At 43.5% G+C, this 17,028-nt stretch overlaps 2 protein-coding genes across 3 annotated transcripts in view; one reads left to right on the top strand and one right to left on the bottom strand.

The window, feature by feature from the left end:
• The window catches only part of LOC142748937 (intraflagellar transport protein 70A), a 73,217-nt gene extending 62,161 nt beyond the window's left edge, over positions 1-11,056 (top strand). For both annotated transcript variants that reach the window (XM_075856351.1, XM_075856352.1), the window contains 4 exons: positions 1,080-1,183; positions 8,040-8,118; positions 9,602-9,731; positions 10,898-11,056. In XM_075856351.1, coding sequence (XP_075712466.1) covers positions 1,080-1,183; positions 8,040-8,118; positions 9,602-9,731; positions 10,898-11,034 — 450 coding nt within the window. In that variant the 3' untranslated portion in view covers positions 11,035-11,056. The remainder of the gene's footprint in view (positions 1-1,079; positions 1,184-8,039; positions 8,119-9,601; positions 9,732-10,897) is intronic.
• LOC142748938 (uncharacterized) overlaps positions 1-17,028 on the bottom strand; it is a 148,153-nt gene that overhangs the window by 110,203 nt on the left and 20,922 nt on the right. The window lies entirely within an intron of this gene.

The raw sequence follows: 17,028 nt of genomic DNA, 5'->3' as shown, positions 1-17,028 counted from the left end.
AATCACAGAGCAGCTTTAATTTTTAAGAGCAGTTTAAGAACTGAAAGCAGTTTAAGACCAGGCCGTTGACATCGATACGTGCATCTTGCCGTGACGCACAGCAGAATATCTGCTGTTGAAGATTTCTATCGCTGGTGTGAAGACCAGAGTTACCAAGATACGGACCCCTGAGGATGAGTACCTGAAACGCGTAGGGTCGTTGCATTGTTTATGGAATGTTTGCATTGGGGATAGTCATATTGTGTTACACCCAGCACTAGGAGACCCGAATTATTCGGACACCTGTGCTTTATTTGGGGATTGTACTACTGATGTGCCCTGGATATATGCTGTTTCCGGACAAAATATCGTTACAAACACCGAGTTATATGTATCATAATGACTCAGTGTTTTCTGTTTAATACGTTTTTTAATTATCACGGTGGGGCTTATGTCACAGTGGTGTGTTACCCCTGTTTTTAACAAGTTACTATTAAAAGGTATTTTTTACTTTATTGTTACTTCAGTGAACCAGTTTAAGACCAGGCCCTTACCTGTCTGTTAATTTTTACAGTGCAGTGATGACATCCCATTCCATCCATGTGACCGCTGCACCCAATCACTGGCCTCAGCAATGATGCTGGCAAGGACGGCCAGTGATTGGCTGCAGTGGTCACATAGATGGAACGGGATGTCATCACTTCCTGTTAAAGTAAACAGACTCACAGAGGTACACCTCTGTGTGTGCTGGGGTTATATATTTCCAATATTGTGGGATTCTCGTCCCTACCTTACTAGCACCACGCCAACAGACTGAGGAGTGCATCCCAATATCTATTTTTAAAGTAAACAGACTGCCATTATTACATTATTACTTATTTTGTTATTTTAGGACATCCCCTGCCTGCAGTCAGTTTTTTTTTTAAATGTCCCTGACAATCCCTTTAAGATTTATACAGTCTGAATTGTATCTAGATACTTAATATTAGTAAAATGTAACTTTAACCTTTGGTTACTATGCAAATTTAGCATATAGGGGAGGAAAGCAGTGTCCAAGCCAGAGGATTTTATTTACAACCTTCTGTTCTTTGTTCATCTAGGCTGAAGAATTCATGAGGAAGATTGAAAAAGAAGAAGAGCAGATTGCTTATGACTACCCAGATAAGAAAATCTACCATCTCTGCATTGTTAACTTAGTTATTGGGTAAGAGAACATTAAAGCAGATCTCTCCATCAATTCTTTGGAAGTTACGGAAATGGCCGATCAAGCGAGCACCCAGAGGTGGGACTCGCACCTATCACACATTTATGACATATTCTGTTGAAAATGCCATATATGTGTGAGTTGAGAATACCCTTTTAAGTACTTCCTTAAGACATTTTTTTGTTAATATCCAAATCCAATTTTATCTTATTCTGTCTTATATTGCAATTAAAACTACGTTAAATATATAAGGAATTCTTCTGTATGCGATTTAATGTCTCTCCTCATCACAATCCTGTGTCTCGCAAGTGGCTGCAGAAGGAACCTCCCCCCATTGCTGTCTGTAGTAAGAGAACAGGAACATTAAGCCCTACCCTCCTGATTAAACCCCAACCCCTCATTTATCTCAGCCAAAAAATGGAAGAGATTAGGAGGAAATGAATACTGGTGTTCTCTGCTTGATTTTTACAAGAAAATCCTGCAGACTGACTCAGTGTGTTCACCTATAGCATTTATTTCTAGGCTTACATTCCCTGCAATGCATTCTGATAACTCTACATTGCAAGAATGTATGCAGGTTCACAAATGACATTAAAAGAAGTCTTATACTAGTAAAAAAAATAGTGATACATACTACATAGGCTACTACATAGGCGTGAATTGGGATGAGTGCAACTTTGTAATATGCGGCTTGTTCTAATTCAGCTTTTCAGTAGAGATGAAATGACTAGGGGGCGTGGCCTAGCGGTGAATGTGAGAGGACGTGTGTGACCGGAGCTCCTGCTGTATTCATCCTGTAAGGTCGATATATCCCGTAAAATTCGGGGAAAACAGCTTCCCCAGGGTCCTACCAGAGTCTAGAGGTGGAGGAGCACGAGTGCCCGTCCATAATGACGCGCTCAAAGAAGCAGAAATCGCCGCCAGCGAGTCCCGGGTCCCGCGCTCAAGATGGCGCCGAGGAGAAGGAGGGCCGCACTAGAGGCCTCCGGCAGGAAGTAGCAGAGAAGCTGGAGAGGTTCGCCCGCACGCCGAGAGCAGGGGGGGCGGCGGCACAGCAGCGAACGTCGGCTGGAGATCAGGCTGCTGGAGGTTCCTCTTATGGATCCAGGTACTCTCCTTTGGCGGGGGACATGAGAAGTGAGGAGGAGGAGGAGGAGGAGGAGATGAGCGGCGCCATGCAGGATCAGCCAGGCGCTGGAGGGAAAAGTGGAGCAAGGAAGGAGGAACCCTCCTTAAAAGACATTTTGGCAGCGGTGAAGCAAAATTCTATGGTCCTTAATACCTTAGCAAGCCAGATGGGTGGATTGAAGGAGGACATTTTGCTGCTCAGGAACGACCTGCAAAAAGTAGCGGAACGCACCACTGCTGTGGAGGGGAGAGTCTCAGACATGGAGGATGCGATTCCTCACATAAAGCAGGATGTACAAGCGCACTCGCAGGCAGTGGCGACATTGCTGGCAAAGACAGATGACATGGAAATTCGGTTGAGACGGAATAACGTTCGCCTAGTGGGGGTTCCAGAAAGAGTGGAGGGAGCGAATCCGGATGATTTCTTTGAAAAATGGCTGATAGACACATTTGGCAGAGAGGAATTGACCCCTTTATTTGCGGTGGAGAGAGCGCACAGGGTGCCGACCAGACCCGGCCCTCCGGGGAGGCCGCCGAGACCGGTGCTGATAAAGATTTTACATTACAAAGATAGAGACAAGATCCTGAGGAAAGCTAGAGAGCGTCAAGACATCTCCTTTAATGGGGTGAAAGTGTCCTTCTTCCCGGGTTTCTCTATGGAAGTACAACGGAAAAGATCACAGTTTATGGATATAAAGAGACGCCTAAGGGCGTTACAAGTGCAATATTCAATGATGTATCCTGCCCGTCTGAGAGTGGTGGCGCTGGGCACAACTTCCTTTTTCGAGACACCGAGAGAAGCGGTTAGATGGTTGGATAGCCATGAAAGTCAGCTGAGACCGGCGGAGGCAGAGGGACGGCGTTGATCCGGAACAGACCGGCTGACAAAAGGAGGCTGGGTATGCGGGACTGAACCAGGTGTCGTAGAACATTGCAAGATATGGCATTGAGGGTTCCTGGTCATGTTTGGACTTGGAGTTGGAGGGCATGGCTGCAGTGAACGCGGAAGACCGGGAGCGGAAGAATTTGTTTATGGACATTGAAGGGTACCGATATGTTGAAGGGATGGTTGTTTATTTGCAAAGAAAAGGCAGCGGGAGGGATGGTCAGTTACGCGGGAAACGTGAATAGCGAGTTATGGTATTGTTGAATGTACGGTGGGCGGAGTTGACCTGCCGACGCTTGTTATGGGTAATGGCAGATACGTTCTGTCGCCCCAACCCTTGGAAAGGGGTAGGTTTACGGGGGAGGTTACAGGGGGGGAGGGGAGGGAGGGAAAGATGACCCAGCCGGTCGGATATGTAAAATTATGAGAACAGGAAAGGATGTGTTGGGATATGTTGAGGGATGATGGGATCACTTAATTGTTTGTCCTGGAATGTACGGGGCTTGCGGGAAGCCAGAAAACGGCAGGCGGTATTTGATTTTGTTAAGAAGCAGGAGTCGAGGGTGATAGGACTACAAGAGACACATATGACTAGGGATTCAGTCTCCATGATGCATAGGGCCTGGGTAGGCCATAGTTTTCATTCTTACCATACTACATATTCAAGGGGGGTGAGTCTTCTCATACATAGGGCAGTGCCATTTATATGTCATGACTCCTTCCAGGATGGGGAGGGGCGGTATGTGGGGGTACACTGTACGCTGTATCATTGGAATTGTGTGTTGGTGGTGTTGTATGTCCCCCCTCCATTTTCTAGCGGGTGTATCAAGAAAGTGGTGGAGGAACTGGCTAGATTCCCGGAGGTGCCGTTACTAGTGATGGGGGATTTTAACGCGGTATTGAATACTAATATGGATAAATTTGGCATGACAGGGGGAGGTTTAACAGCGTTTGGTCATCTCATTGCTGAAATGGGTTGGCGGGACATATGGAGGGATAAGCATCCAAATAGGTTTCAGTATTTTTGTGCGTCTTCCACGTATCAGTCTTTATCCAGGATAGACCTAATCTTGTGCTCACCGGCAGCGGTACCCTTTGTAGCCCGGATAGAATACCTACAAAGAGCTTTATCGGATCATTCTCCTTTGTTAATGAAGGTAGAGACGGAGGGGAGGACAGGGCGGGGGCAAGGGTGCTGGAAACTCAATGCCTTTTGGCTGAAGTTGATAGATAATAAACAAATTTTAGACCTCATAAAGGAATATTTTCAATTCAACTCGGGAACGGTACCGCAAGAGATACTGTGGGATGCGATGAAGGCATGGCTGAGAGGGGTGTTCATCCAGCACATTTCGGCAGTAAAAACACGGTCTAGACAATTAGGGGAAGCGCTGTTGGAAAGGGTAACGGAGACAGAAAGGCTACATATAGCAGATAGCACACCGGACACACTGAAGCATTGGGTGGAGGCGCAGCGGTTGTTATAACAGCATCAGTTGGAGAGGGCAGATAACAAAAGGATGTTTTTAAAACGCCAATATTATGAGGGGGGGAAACCACTGGACGGTTACTGGCATGGATGGCGCAGGCTCAGAGGGAGAATAATTATATACACACTATTAGGGGGGAGGGGGGGGAAGTCGGAGACGGATAGAGGACAGATTTTGAAAGTTTTTCAGCAGTTTTACTCAGATTTGTATGCCTCTAGAGCAGATACACACCCCAACAGCTGGAAGAGTATATAGGGGAGATCGACCTTCCCAGGTTGGGAGGGGAGGAGAGAGGGACATTGGAGGAGCCCATATCTCTGGAGGAGCTCCAGGCAGCCATAGGGATACTAGCCAGTGAAAAGGCGCCGGGGCCGGATGGTCTTCCGGTGGAGGTTTTTAAGGAATATGGGGAGGAACTCACACCTCAGTTAATGGCCACTCTTTTGGATAGTTTTGATAGGGGGCGGCTCCCGGAAACAATGTACGAAGAAACTATAGTAGTTCTGCCTAAAGAGGGGAAGGATCCCCAGCTCCCGGGCTCCTATAGACCAGTTTCTCTATTGACGGCGGATATTAAAATCATAGCAAAAGTATTGGCGCTTCGACTAGCTAAGGAAGTGGCTGGGGTGGTACATGGAGATCAGGCTGGCTTTATGGCATCCAAATCGACGGCGGTGAATCTGAGACGGCTGTTCTTGAATTTACAAGTTCTTCCGGATAATCATGGGGGGAGAGCCATTCTGTCCTTAGACGCGGCTAAAGCGTTCGATTGCGTGGAATGGAAATATTTGTGGTCAGTTCTAGAGAAAATGGGATTTGGCCCTAATTTCATAAAATGGGTAAAGTTGTTATACGTAGCCCCGACTGCAAAGATAAGGGTGAATGGGGTACTATCGGATCGGTTCGCGCTGGCGCGGGGAACACGTCAGGGATGTCCATTATCTCCGTTGTTGTTCGCGTTGGCGGTGGAACCATTGGCGTGTGCAGTGAGACAACATGAACATATTCAGGGGTTGAGATATGGGGGGGTGGAGGAACGAATTGCATTATACGCAGATGATATGCTGCTATTCATGGCGGATACCGAGCGCACACTACCGTTAGTGATGGCCCTGATTAAGCGGTTTGGGAAATATTCGGGATTGCTCATTAATTGGTCAAAATCGGCTCTAATGCTCATGGACCCGGGGGTTATCCAGACTGGGGAGGAGGAGGTGGAGATACCGGTGGTCACGAAGTTTAAGTATTTGGGGGTTAGGGTGACGGCGAAAGCACAGGATTATATGTCCCTTAATGTAATGCCACTGTTAACAACGATAAAAGCCAAAGTAGAGGCGTGGAATAAGTTACCGCTATCGGCTCTGGGTAGGACGAATCTGATTAAAATTATCCTTATGCCCCAGGTGCTGTACGTCCTACATAACTCCCCGGTATGGATCCCCAAATATTGGTTTAGGAGGTTGCACAACCTTTTTAGGGACCTAGTATGGAAGAAGGGGGTACCCAGGATTAAACTGGAGAAACTACAATTGCCTAAAGAGGAGGGGGGCCTGGCTGTGCCCAATGCTTGGTGTATTATTTAGCTGCCCAATGTCAGCATTTCTGGGGGTGGGAGCAGGAAGAGACATGGGGGTCCAGTGCGCGCATCCTATCATATCTGGGGGGGGGGGAGAACCCGTTGGCAGGACTGGAAGCGCACAGCTATAAACGGATGGCGAGTACCAGACCCACTCTGCTTCTCATACACAAGGTGTGGTGGCAGTGCAAGCAATTGCTGGGGATAGGAGAGTGCACTAAATATACACCACTCTGGAGGAATGCCTATCTGGGGGAATTGGGTAAATTGGAAGGGATGCAGGGGTGGGAGCAGCAAGGCATAATACGATTGAGTCAGTTGTACGAGGGAGACATACTCAAATCCTTTCAGCAAATAAGGGAGGGGTTTCAGCTGGACTCCCGCATGTTCTATCAGTACCTGCAGATTCGGCACGCTGTGCAGACACAAGCGGCCAGTGTAGACATGGCAATACATGCCGCGGGAGTGTTGGAACATATTGCAAAAGCAGTAACGTCAAAAGGATTAATTTCATTGGTTTATCGCAGGTTATTGGCGGAACATCTGGGGGATCCTATGGCACCAGTAAAAGCTATATGGGAGAGGGATGTGGGTCCTATCCCGACAGACCACTGGGAGGCGGTATTGGCAGCAACATGTACTTTGTCCATTAATCTAGCACAACGAAGATCGCAGTTGTTTCTGATACATAGGGTGTATAGGACCCCGTGGGTGCTGAAACAAATGGTATTAAGAGCAGATGCCAAGTGCCCTAGGTGCCCGGAGGAAAAAGCAGACATCCTCCATATGTTCTGGACATGCGGGAGGTTGGGGATTCTGTGGACGGAAATATCGGAGATATTGGGGAGAGTGTTTGAGGTACAGATTCCATGGGATCCTGTGGTAATTCTGCTAGGGTATGTTGGGGATTTGGAGGGGGATAGGATGTCAGGTTTGGCAATCGCAAAAATACTATACCAAGTTAGGAAAGGAATAGCAAAGCACTGGCTGGATGCGGAGCCACCCTCAAAACAAGAAATCATAGGGGCACTTAACTCACAGGTTCTGATGGAATATAGGATATACTCCAAGAGGGGGTCCAAGGTCAAGTTTGAAAAACAATGGGCTAGGTGGATTGATCAATCTGGGTATGCTTCTGCGGAGCTAATGACACTACGGTCACACGTTCAGGTATAGGGCTACTGACGGTGGGGTACATACGGAGAGCAGGCGTAGGATGGGGAATGGAAAAGGGGAAGAGAAGGAGATAGGATTGAAAAAGTGGTATCGAGAAGACCGGCGGGGGGGATACAAGGGGGAGTTGGGGGGAAGGGAATGTTTGGTTGGAAATAAATAATTGGGTCTGTGGAAATTTGCTTATACACTGTATGAGAAAGTACAATGACCTGTAAAGATGTGAAGTTTGTTGAATAAAATTGAACTGATTAAAAAAAAAAAAAGAGAGATGAAATGACTAGCAATGGTGGATGCTTTGACAAATGAAGAACAAAAGGTCTTGTTCTATAACGTAGGTGTATGTATTGTTTCAGACAGAAGACTGCATATTATTCCCCCTTAATGTGCTGAGTCTGCAGAAAAGATGGTCGGCAAGGTGCAATTTGGACATACGTCCATAATAGTGGACTCGCGCAGTAGAGTACTGTAGGGCATTGGCTCTGATTTAATATCACAATGTGGAAGGATTCTTTACAAATGTTCCTTCCAAAGCTCCTCTCTGCATATCATATGTTTAGGAGGCTTACTAATGATTTATTTATTTTTTCTGTTTTTCAACAGAACTCTTTACTGTGCTAAAGGGAATTATGAATTTGGCATATCACGAGTTATCAAAAGCTTGGAGCCATACAACAAAAAGGCAAGTCTGAATATTTTAACTCAACCACAGAGGTTTAGTCTTTTAGGATATTAAAACATTGCAAATCTTTACAAGTAAGTTTGCTTCCAACAGTTTTTGCAAATATAGGATGTGGATCAGCACCTGCTCTCTATCATATGTGTAGCTCTTGTAGAGTTAAAGAGGACCAGGCCCGATAATGGGTGACAGGCTAGACTCGGCTGAACTTTACACATTTTCTGAGATGTGGCCTGTGACTCCTCCAAGCATCATACCCCTTCATTTGCAATGCTGTGCTCCAGAAAGCTGGACTCTGGGCTCAGCATACAGCCTTCCTCCATCAAGCTCCGATTTTGAGAGCCATATAGTTTCTACTACTAACGCACACTAGTTTAAAGGGGTTTTCTCATCAAAGACGACCCCTTTCAATTTGGCCCCCCATCAAACAGCTGATTTTGCTGGGGGAAGCTGCAGCTAAGCAGATTTATCTCCTGCAGTGACCGCTGTTGAGGAAATGTAGTTTTACATTGAATAACTGGCCATGACAGATGACTGGTCGGCCATGTAATACATGATAACTCCAATCTGTCTGAGCGTTTATCCGTTCTGGCTCATAGATGGGGATCCCGAGCGGGGGACTCTTTGATGTCAATTTGCGTCTTTATGAGATCACCCCTTTAACCCTCTATAAGCATGTTATAAATGCAGACATTTAATGTAATGACGGGATAGGGAAACAGACAGGTGAGCCCTAATCTACCCGCCACTCAGTCCCTGCCTACTTGCACGACCCGTCCTAGGCGACGGCGTACAACTGGGCGACGGTCCCTACGCTCAATATTTGCCCGACAGACAAACAGACAAGGGAACACAGAAGCAAACGGAAAAGGGGCAGTTGCCCACAGCAACACCGTGAGCAACAAGAGTAGTGAACGAGCCGAGTCAAACCAGGAGTGTACGAGGTACCAAACAAAGAGCAGGAGCGTAGTCAGTGTCAAAATGTAGCTGAGGTCAATAGTAATAGCTGGAACAGCAGAGCCAGGAAACGAGAGATTCACAGGCAAAGACAAGAAGCAAATGAAGGTATACATAGACCGAGGGCGGGAGCTAGAACCGTCTGGCCAGGCTGTGATAGGTTCTCCCACTCCTCAGCCTACCAGCCTGAGTGGTAGCAGATCGAGTCACTCTATCAGACCTAGGAGCAGGTGCAGACTGATTAACCACAGGCGTCGACACAGAAGCTGTGTCTGGCAGATCCTTTAGGCTGGGTTCACACGACCTATTTTCAGACGTAAACGATGCGTATTATTACATTTAACTTTCCTCTGCAACTTCCTGTAGATTGCATATAGTACTTGCTCTTCCCACATTTTCCACCATTTTACAGAAAAACAAATATATGTAACTTTTTTGTCTGTAACATGGCCAAATTGCATACGAGATTTGGGCAGAATGATTATTTTCTTGACAATATATCTTGATATTTTTTTATTTTTTTTTACAGCTTGGAACAGACACATGGTATTATGCAAAAAGATGCTTTCTATCCTTGCTGGAAAACATGTCAAAACACATGATCATGCTTCAGGACAATGTGATCTATGAAAGTATTCAATTTTTGGAACATTGTGAAAGTAAGTTTTTGAAAGTTTGTGACAGGTGATTCCAGGCGGGGGCTAGTGGATGGTGGGCTTGCTCTCCACTAGTCTCCGTCTGGAATCTGCGGTCAGCGGTCCATTGTCTAAGTTGGGAATAACCCTTCATTGCTCTGTCCAGCTCCCAAAATTCTATTTACGGAGCCGGAAACTCACCCACTTGCTCTCCTTATAAATAGAGCTATTTATGTTTGGTAAGGGTGAAGCAAGGAAGTGTGTGATGTGATCTTTTTCTCAGCTCTCCAGAATATCCGAGGGCAGAAGCTTTTCACCTGAGGCAAAAATTTAATTTGGTGCCCTCCCCCACAAAGTCATACATACAAATCCCTTTATGCTGAGGTGACTTTGTAGTTCAGTAGCCCAATCAACATCTTGCACATGGGTGACCGCTTCACTCTCCTTCACCATGCAAAGTGAGTCTACTGCCGAAATAGTAATGCCTACCCATTGCACTGAGTACTTGGGTTACATGCCCTGTGAGCCTCACTAACTCCCTGAGGCATACAGCTTTCCACGTAAATTAATGAGCAACAATGATTTCTATTTAGCTATGAATACCACTATTTTGCAGCGGAAAAGCAGCGATTCCGTCACAAAAAACGCAACTCAGAAAAAAAATCTTATACTTACCCATAATTCTGTGTTTATTCGTCGGGGCCGGCCTCCTGGGATGACGTTTTATCCCATGTGACCGCTGCAGCCAACCACAAGCTGCAGCGGTTACATCAGATGAAACGTCATCCCAGGAGGCCAGGCTGCAGGACAGCGGAGGGACGTGTCGCCATGGCTATGTAAATATGAAACCTTTTTTTTTTTATGTGCAGTTTTCCGAAGCGGACAATCCAGCCGAAAAACTACACCACAACTTTGGTGCAGTTTTTCACCCGGAATTCCCTGCGTCACACAGGGCGGATACGCTGTGTGCTTTTACGTAGCACACAATATCTTATCATGGATGCCACTTTTACAATCAGACAAATATATTTGGAATGTCTAGATGTCTACTTGTTGTTGTAAATGCAACTTTGTTAAAGAGTAGAAAATCCGAAGTGCTTCTAAACACATGTAAATAATGGTATAGAGGATTTGTGTCATCGTATAATTTAATAATCTCATACAAATGTAATTTATTCATTCCCTGCCAGTTTATGGTAAAAACATACCTGCCATAATCGAGCAACCACTGGAAGAAGAGAAGATGCACATTGGCAAGAACACCGTTACTTATGAAGCAAGACAACTGAAAGCATTAATGTATGAAATAACATCCTGGAACATGTAATAAATAACTTGCAGCCTGAAAATGTTTTTCTTCTTTGTGCTTATTTCAAAATATTTGTCATGTAAATGTAATTTTGTAGTGTTACAATTAAATTATTTTGTTTACAAAATATATTGATTGTTGTCTAGAATGTATATGGGTTTTGCTTTTTAGGATTGCAACGCGTCAGTGTTACATATTTGGCTATGGCAGTAGTGGGATTATTATATTTTGTAGAACTTGCAGATCTGCTTTTAGATAGCTAATATGTATGTTTATTTAAATGCAAGCAAAAATAATGTCATCAAGTAAGGCAAATCTATAGCTGCTCTGGGGGAGGAACAGTGCAACAGCCGAATCATGTGATCAGAGGGGTAGACTTCAGACTTTCTTTAGACATTGGGGCACATTTACTATTCAAAAAGCACCAGAATTCTGTCTCTGGGGGAGGAACAGTGCAACAGCCGAATCATGTGATCAGAGGGGTAGACTTCAGACTTTCTTTAGACATTGGGGCACATTTACTATTCAAAAAGTACCAGAATTCTGTCTCAAATTGTGTGCCGCATTTATTAACAGTTTAGAACAATCCTAAACATTCACTGAATTTTCATTTATACATTTATTGAGAACCTGTATATTTTATAGGCTGGGCTGTATGGACTAAACAAGTGTAAATTTACTAGAAATTATTGCATTCTTGTTCTATGCTAGTGTTACATATAGAGGGCCTTGTATATATTACAATATTACATAGTTACATAGTTACATAGTTAGTACGGCTGAAAAAAGACACATGTCCATCAAGTTCAACCAAGGGAAGTGAAAAGGGAAGGAAAAATTTCTACACCTAGGAGCTAATATTTTTTTGTTCTAGGAAATTATCTAACCCTTTTTTAAAGCCATCTACTGTCCCTGCTGTGACCAGCTCCTGCGGTAGGCTATTCCATAGATTCACAGTTCTCACTGTAAAGAAGGCTTGTCGCCTCTGCAGCTTGAACCTTTTTTTCTCCAGCTTGAACCTTTTGCCCCCTTGTTTTTTGAGGGGGTTTTACAAGGAACAGGATTTCACCATATTTTTTGTATGTGCCATTAATATATTTATATAAGTTAATCATGTCCCCCCTTAGTCGTCTTTTTTCAAGGCTAAATAGGTTTAATTCTTTCAATCTATCCTCATAACTTAAATTCTCCATGCCCCTAATTAGCTTCGTTGCTCTTCTTTGTATTTTTTCCAACTCCAGGGCATCCTTTCTATGAACTGGAGCCCAGAACTGAACTGCATATTCTAGATGAGGCCTCACTAATGCGGTAAAAGTGGTAATATTACATCCCTGTCCCGCGAGTCCATGCCTCTTTTAATACACGACAATATCCTGCTGGCCTTTGAAGCAGCTGATTGACACTGCATGCTGTTATTGAGTTTATGATTTACAAGTAAACCCAGATCCTTCTCAACAAGTGAATCCGCCAGTGTAGCTCCCCCTAGGACATATGATGCATGCAGGTTGTTGGTACCCAGATGCATAACTTTACATTTATCTACATTAAACTTCATCTGCCAAGTGGACGCCCAAACACTTAGTTTGTTTAAATCTGCCTGCAATTCATGAACATCTTCCATAGACTGAACTATATTACATAACTTGGTGTCATCTGCAAAAATAGAAATAGTACTATTATTCCCATCCTCTATATCATTAATAAATAAGTTGAATAATAGTGGTCCCAGCACTGAACCCTGGGGTACACCACTTATAACCGGTGACCATTCAGAGAAGGAATCATTGACCACAACTCTCTGGATACGGTCCTTGAGCCAATTCTCAATCCAATTACAAACGATATTTTCTAAACCTATAGTCCTTAATTTACCCATTAGGCGTCTATGGGGGACAGTGTCAAATGCCTTTGCAAAGTCCAAAAACACTAAATCCACAGCGGCCCCTCTGTCTAGACTTCTGCTCACCTCTTCATAAAAACAGATTAGGTTAGTTTGACAACTTCTGTCCTTAGTAAAACCGTGCTGGCTGTCACTTATAATGCTATTTATTGTCACATAATCCTGTATATAGTCCCTCAATAGCCCCTAAAACATTTTCCCCACGATGGATGTTAAGCTTACTGGTCTATAATTACCTGGGGAAGACCTAGAGCCCTTTTTGAAAATAGGCACCACATTTGCGCTGCGCCAGTCCCTTGGCACTATACCAGTCACTAGAGATTCTCTGAATATTATGAAAAGGGGGACAGAAATAACTGAACTAAGCTCTTTAAGAATTCTAGGGTGTAACCCATCTGGTCCCGGGGCCTTGTGCACATTTATTTTATTTAATTTAGCTTGGACCATCTCTACATTCATCCAATTCAGTATATCAACTGATATATTAACAGCACTGGCACCAGCTACATCAGCTGCTCTTTCTTCTGTTGTATATACCTAGCTAAAGAACCCATTTAGTAACTCTGCCTTCTCTTGATCCCCTGTGATCAACTCCCCATTACCATTATCTAGGGGTCCTACATGTTCAGACCTTGGCTTTTTAGCATTTATATACTTGAAGAATTTTTTGGGATTTGTTTTACTATCCTTGGCCACCTGCCTTTCATTTTGTATTTTTGCTAATTTTATTACATTTTTACAGATTTTATTAAGCTCTTTATATTTTACAAAGGCTACAGCTGTACCCTCAGATTTGTATTTTTTAAATGCCCTTTTTTTGTCATGTATTGCCCCTTTCACAGAAGGTGTAAGCCATGTGGGGTTTAATTTGAGTCGTTTATACTTGTTACCTATAGGAATAAATTTTGCACTATAATAACTCAAAGTAGATTTGAAAATCTCCCATTTATAATTTGTCCCATTATTTGACATTAGTTCTTCCCAGTCCATATCCTGAATTGCAGCCCTCATCCTGGGGAAATTGGCTTTCTTAAAATTAAATGTTTTTGCCCTCCCAGCCTGCGTTTGTTTTTTACAGTATAGGTAAAATGTAACTATATTATGATCACTGTTACCGGGGCTTGTATTGCTTAAAAGTTGTAAAGATTGGGGAAAGGGTCGAAAATAGCTTGGTGCAGCCCTGTCTTTTTCCACCATGCACCCATGTGGACAGTTTTACACAGCATTTGATGACTTGCTTCCTTTAATGGATCTGAAATTGTAGAATAACCTGGAGCTCTAGACGTCTATCCATGGCTCGGGAATCACATTAAAACTCTGTACAGCACATAACTGGAATAACTCCATAGCAGAGAAGTGAAAGTAATAAAGGTCTAAAGGTCTGGCAAGTAATCATATGAAACATGGATATCGGGATGCCCTGTCCGAGCCTTACAGGAAGCTGAATTGGAAGGCTCCAGATTGAGGGTGTGATTAAATTGCTGGTGTATGACTGAGCTGATTATATAGGACTTCAGCAGCTTTGTTACAATCGGCTGTGACATATCAGAAAGAAATACTAACTCTCCATGCACAATCCAGGAATTCAATAGAAGACGGCACCAAAATTGCTTTCCATGTCCATTGTGCGCCTGATGAACGGCCAAGCGTTTTGTTGTAGGATCGCTGTTTGAAAGTCTTATAAGATTTTACTTTGCATTGCTACTGTATTTATTGGCATAAGCCTCAAGTTTGCCTGGCATAAGAGAAATTTAATTAATTTTACAATTCTTTTTTTTCCACACCTAGGCCGCTATTTTGAGGGACTATATGGATCATAAAGTACTGTATGCTGTAGCTCTACATCAGTACTGTGCCAGCACTCCTACTCCCATCATTCTGAGGCTCACAGAATACCTAAGAATATACAAGCGCCATTATGTCACCGCATTTATTATGAACATACGGTGCCATAAACATTCCTAAACTTTAAAGGATTTTGCAGATGTGTTTATTTGTATGTTTCTACCTACCAACCGTATATAAATCACGTTACTTGCAGTGCCTTGCGAAAGTATTTACCCCCTTGGTGTTTGTGTGCCATAGCATGGTACCTCCATGAGGCATCGTACTCTGCTAGAAGCAGTAATTCTAGGGGAGAGTGTCTGCATAATACAACGTGTAACGAAGCGGATCACATTTTTTTTCCCTCACAGATTCATACGTATAACATTTGAGGCACAAGGAGGTACAGTATTGGCCCATAGCAGGCTATGGGCATCACGTTATAGTTATGTAAAACTCGGATATGCATTAACCCATTTGCTTAAACAGGCGCATTGTCTATTTAGCACAATGAGACATAATGGTATGTCCAGTGGATGGCATGGGCACAGGAGCTGTGCCTGCGCCATCTGCAGGGGGTGCTGGCTGTAATCTACAGCCGACAAACCACTGCAACGGCCGCGATTGGAGTTACCTTCGAACCCAGCTGCTTAACCCTTTAAATGCTGTGGTCAATGGCAACCACGGCATCTAAGTGGCTACAGATGGAGGTAGCTCCCTCTGTCACCACAATGGGTTGCCAACAAAGGCCCCCAGGCTTGCATGGGTATATGCTCATTAGTCAGTGACAGCCTAATAGACTGCCAGGCAATAATTCTTTGGCATACGCAGAATGCCAAATCATAATATAAGCAATGAGCGATTCTCAGATTGTTTTCTCGTGACACATTGGGCTTTATGTTAGTGGTAAAATTTGGTCGATATATTCAGTGTTTATTTGTGAAAAATAGCAAAATTTAGAGAAAATGTAAAAAAAAAATTGAATTTTTCTGACTTTAAATGCATCTGCTTGTAAGACCGATGGTTATACCACCCAAAATAGTGACTAGTTCACATTTCCCATATGTCTACTATATGTGGTCATCATTTTTTTTACATTATTTTTTTTTTCTAGGACGTTACACGGCTTAGAACATAAGCAGCAATTTCTCATATTTTGAATACAATTTCAAAAGCCTTTTTTTTTTTTTTTTAGGTACCAATTCAGTTCTGAAGTGGATTTGAACCCCATAAAACACCCCATTTTAGAAACTAGACCCCTCAACGTATTCAAAACCGCATTTAGAAAGTTATTTACACAGTTATTTCACAGTTATTTCACAGGAATTTAAAGCAAAGTAGAGGTGAAATTTACACATTTCATTTCTTTGGTCAGAAAATCCTTTTTATCCCATTTTTTCCTGTAAAACAGAAGGTTTTACAACACAACTCAATACGTATTGCCCAGATTATTCGGATTTGAGAAATATTCCACATGTGGCCCTAATGTGGTAATGGACTGAAGCACCGGCCTCAGAAGTAAAGGAGCATCTAGAGTCTTTTTTATTAGGCACCATGTCCGGTTTGAAGAGGTCTTGTGGTGCCAAAACAGTGGAAACCCCCCAAAAGTGACCCTATTTGGCAAACTACACTCCTCAAGGAACTTATCGAGGGGTATAGTGGACATTTAGATCCCACAGGTTTTTTGCTGCATTTTGTGGAATTAGGCTGTGCAACTGAAAATCACATTTTCGGGTACCCCCCAACATTTGTAAAGCAATTTCTCCTGATTACGACAATACCTCATATGTGGTAATAAACTTCTGGTTGGACAAATAGCAGAGCTCAGAATGGCAGGAGCGCTATTTGACGTGTTGATTTTGCTGGATTGGCTTCTAGGCGCCATGTCGCATTTGCAGCTTCTGAGGTACCAGTACAGGGGAAACTCCTTAAAAGTGACCCCATTTTGGAAACTAGACACCTTGAGGAATTCATTGCCGTTTTCTTGGGGTGCCTGCGACTATTTGATCAGTTTTTATTCTATTTTTAAGTGGCGTGGTTTTTTTACAGCATTCACCGTGCGCTATAAATGACATATTCACTTTATTCTGCGGGGCGATACGATTACGGCGATACCAGATGTTTATAGTTTTTATTATGTCTTATTGCCTTTGCACAAGAAAATACTTTTTAGACAAAATCATTTACTTTTTGTGCTGCCTCATTCTAAGAGCCAGAACTTTTTTATTTTTCCATCAGGAAAGCCGTGTGAGGACTTTTGTTTTTTGCGTAGCGAACTGTAGTTTCGA

Source organism: Rhinoderma darwinii, chromosome 3 (genome assembly GCF_050947455.1).
Source record: "Rhinoderma darwinii isolate aRhiDar2 chromosome 3, aRhiDar2.hap1, whole genome shotgun sequence".
Taxonomy (NCBI): domain Eukaryota; kingdom Metazoa; phylum Chordata; class Amphibia; order Anura; family Rhinodermatidae; genus Rhinoderma; species Rhinoderma darwinii.
This window is presented reverse-complemented; position numbering and strand designations above follow the sequence as displayed.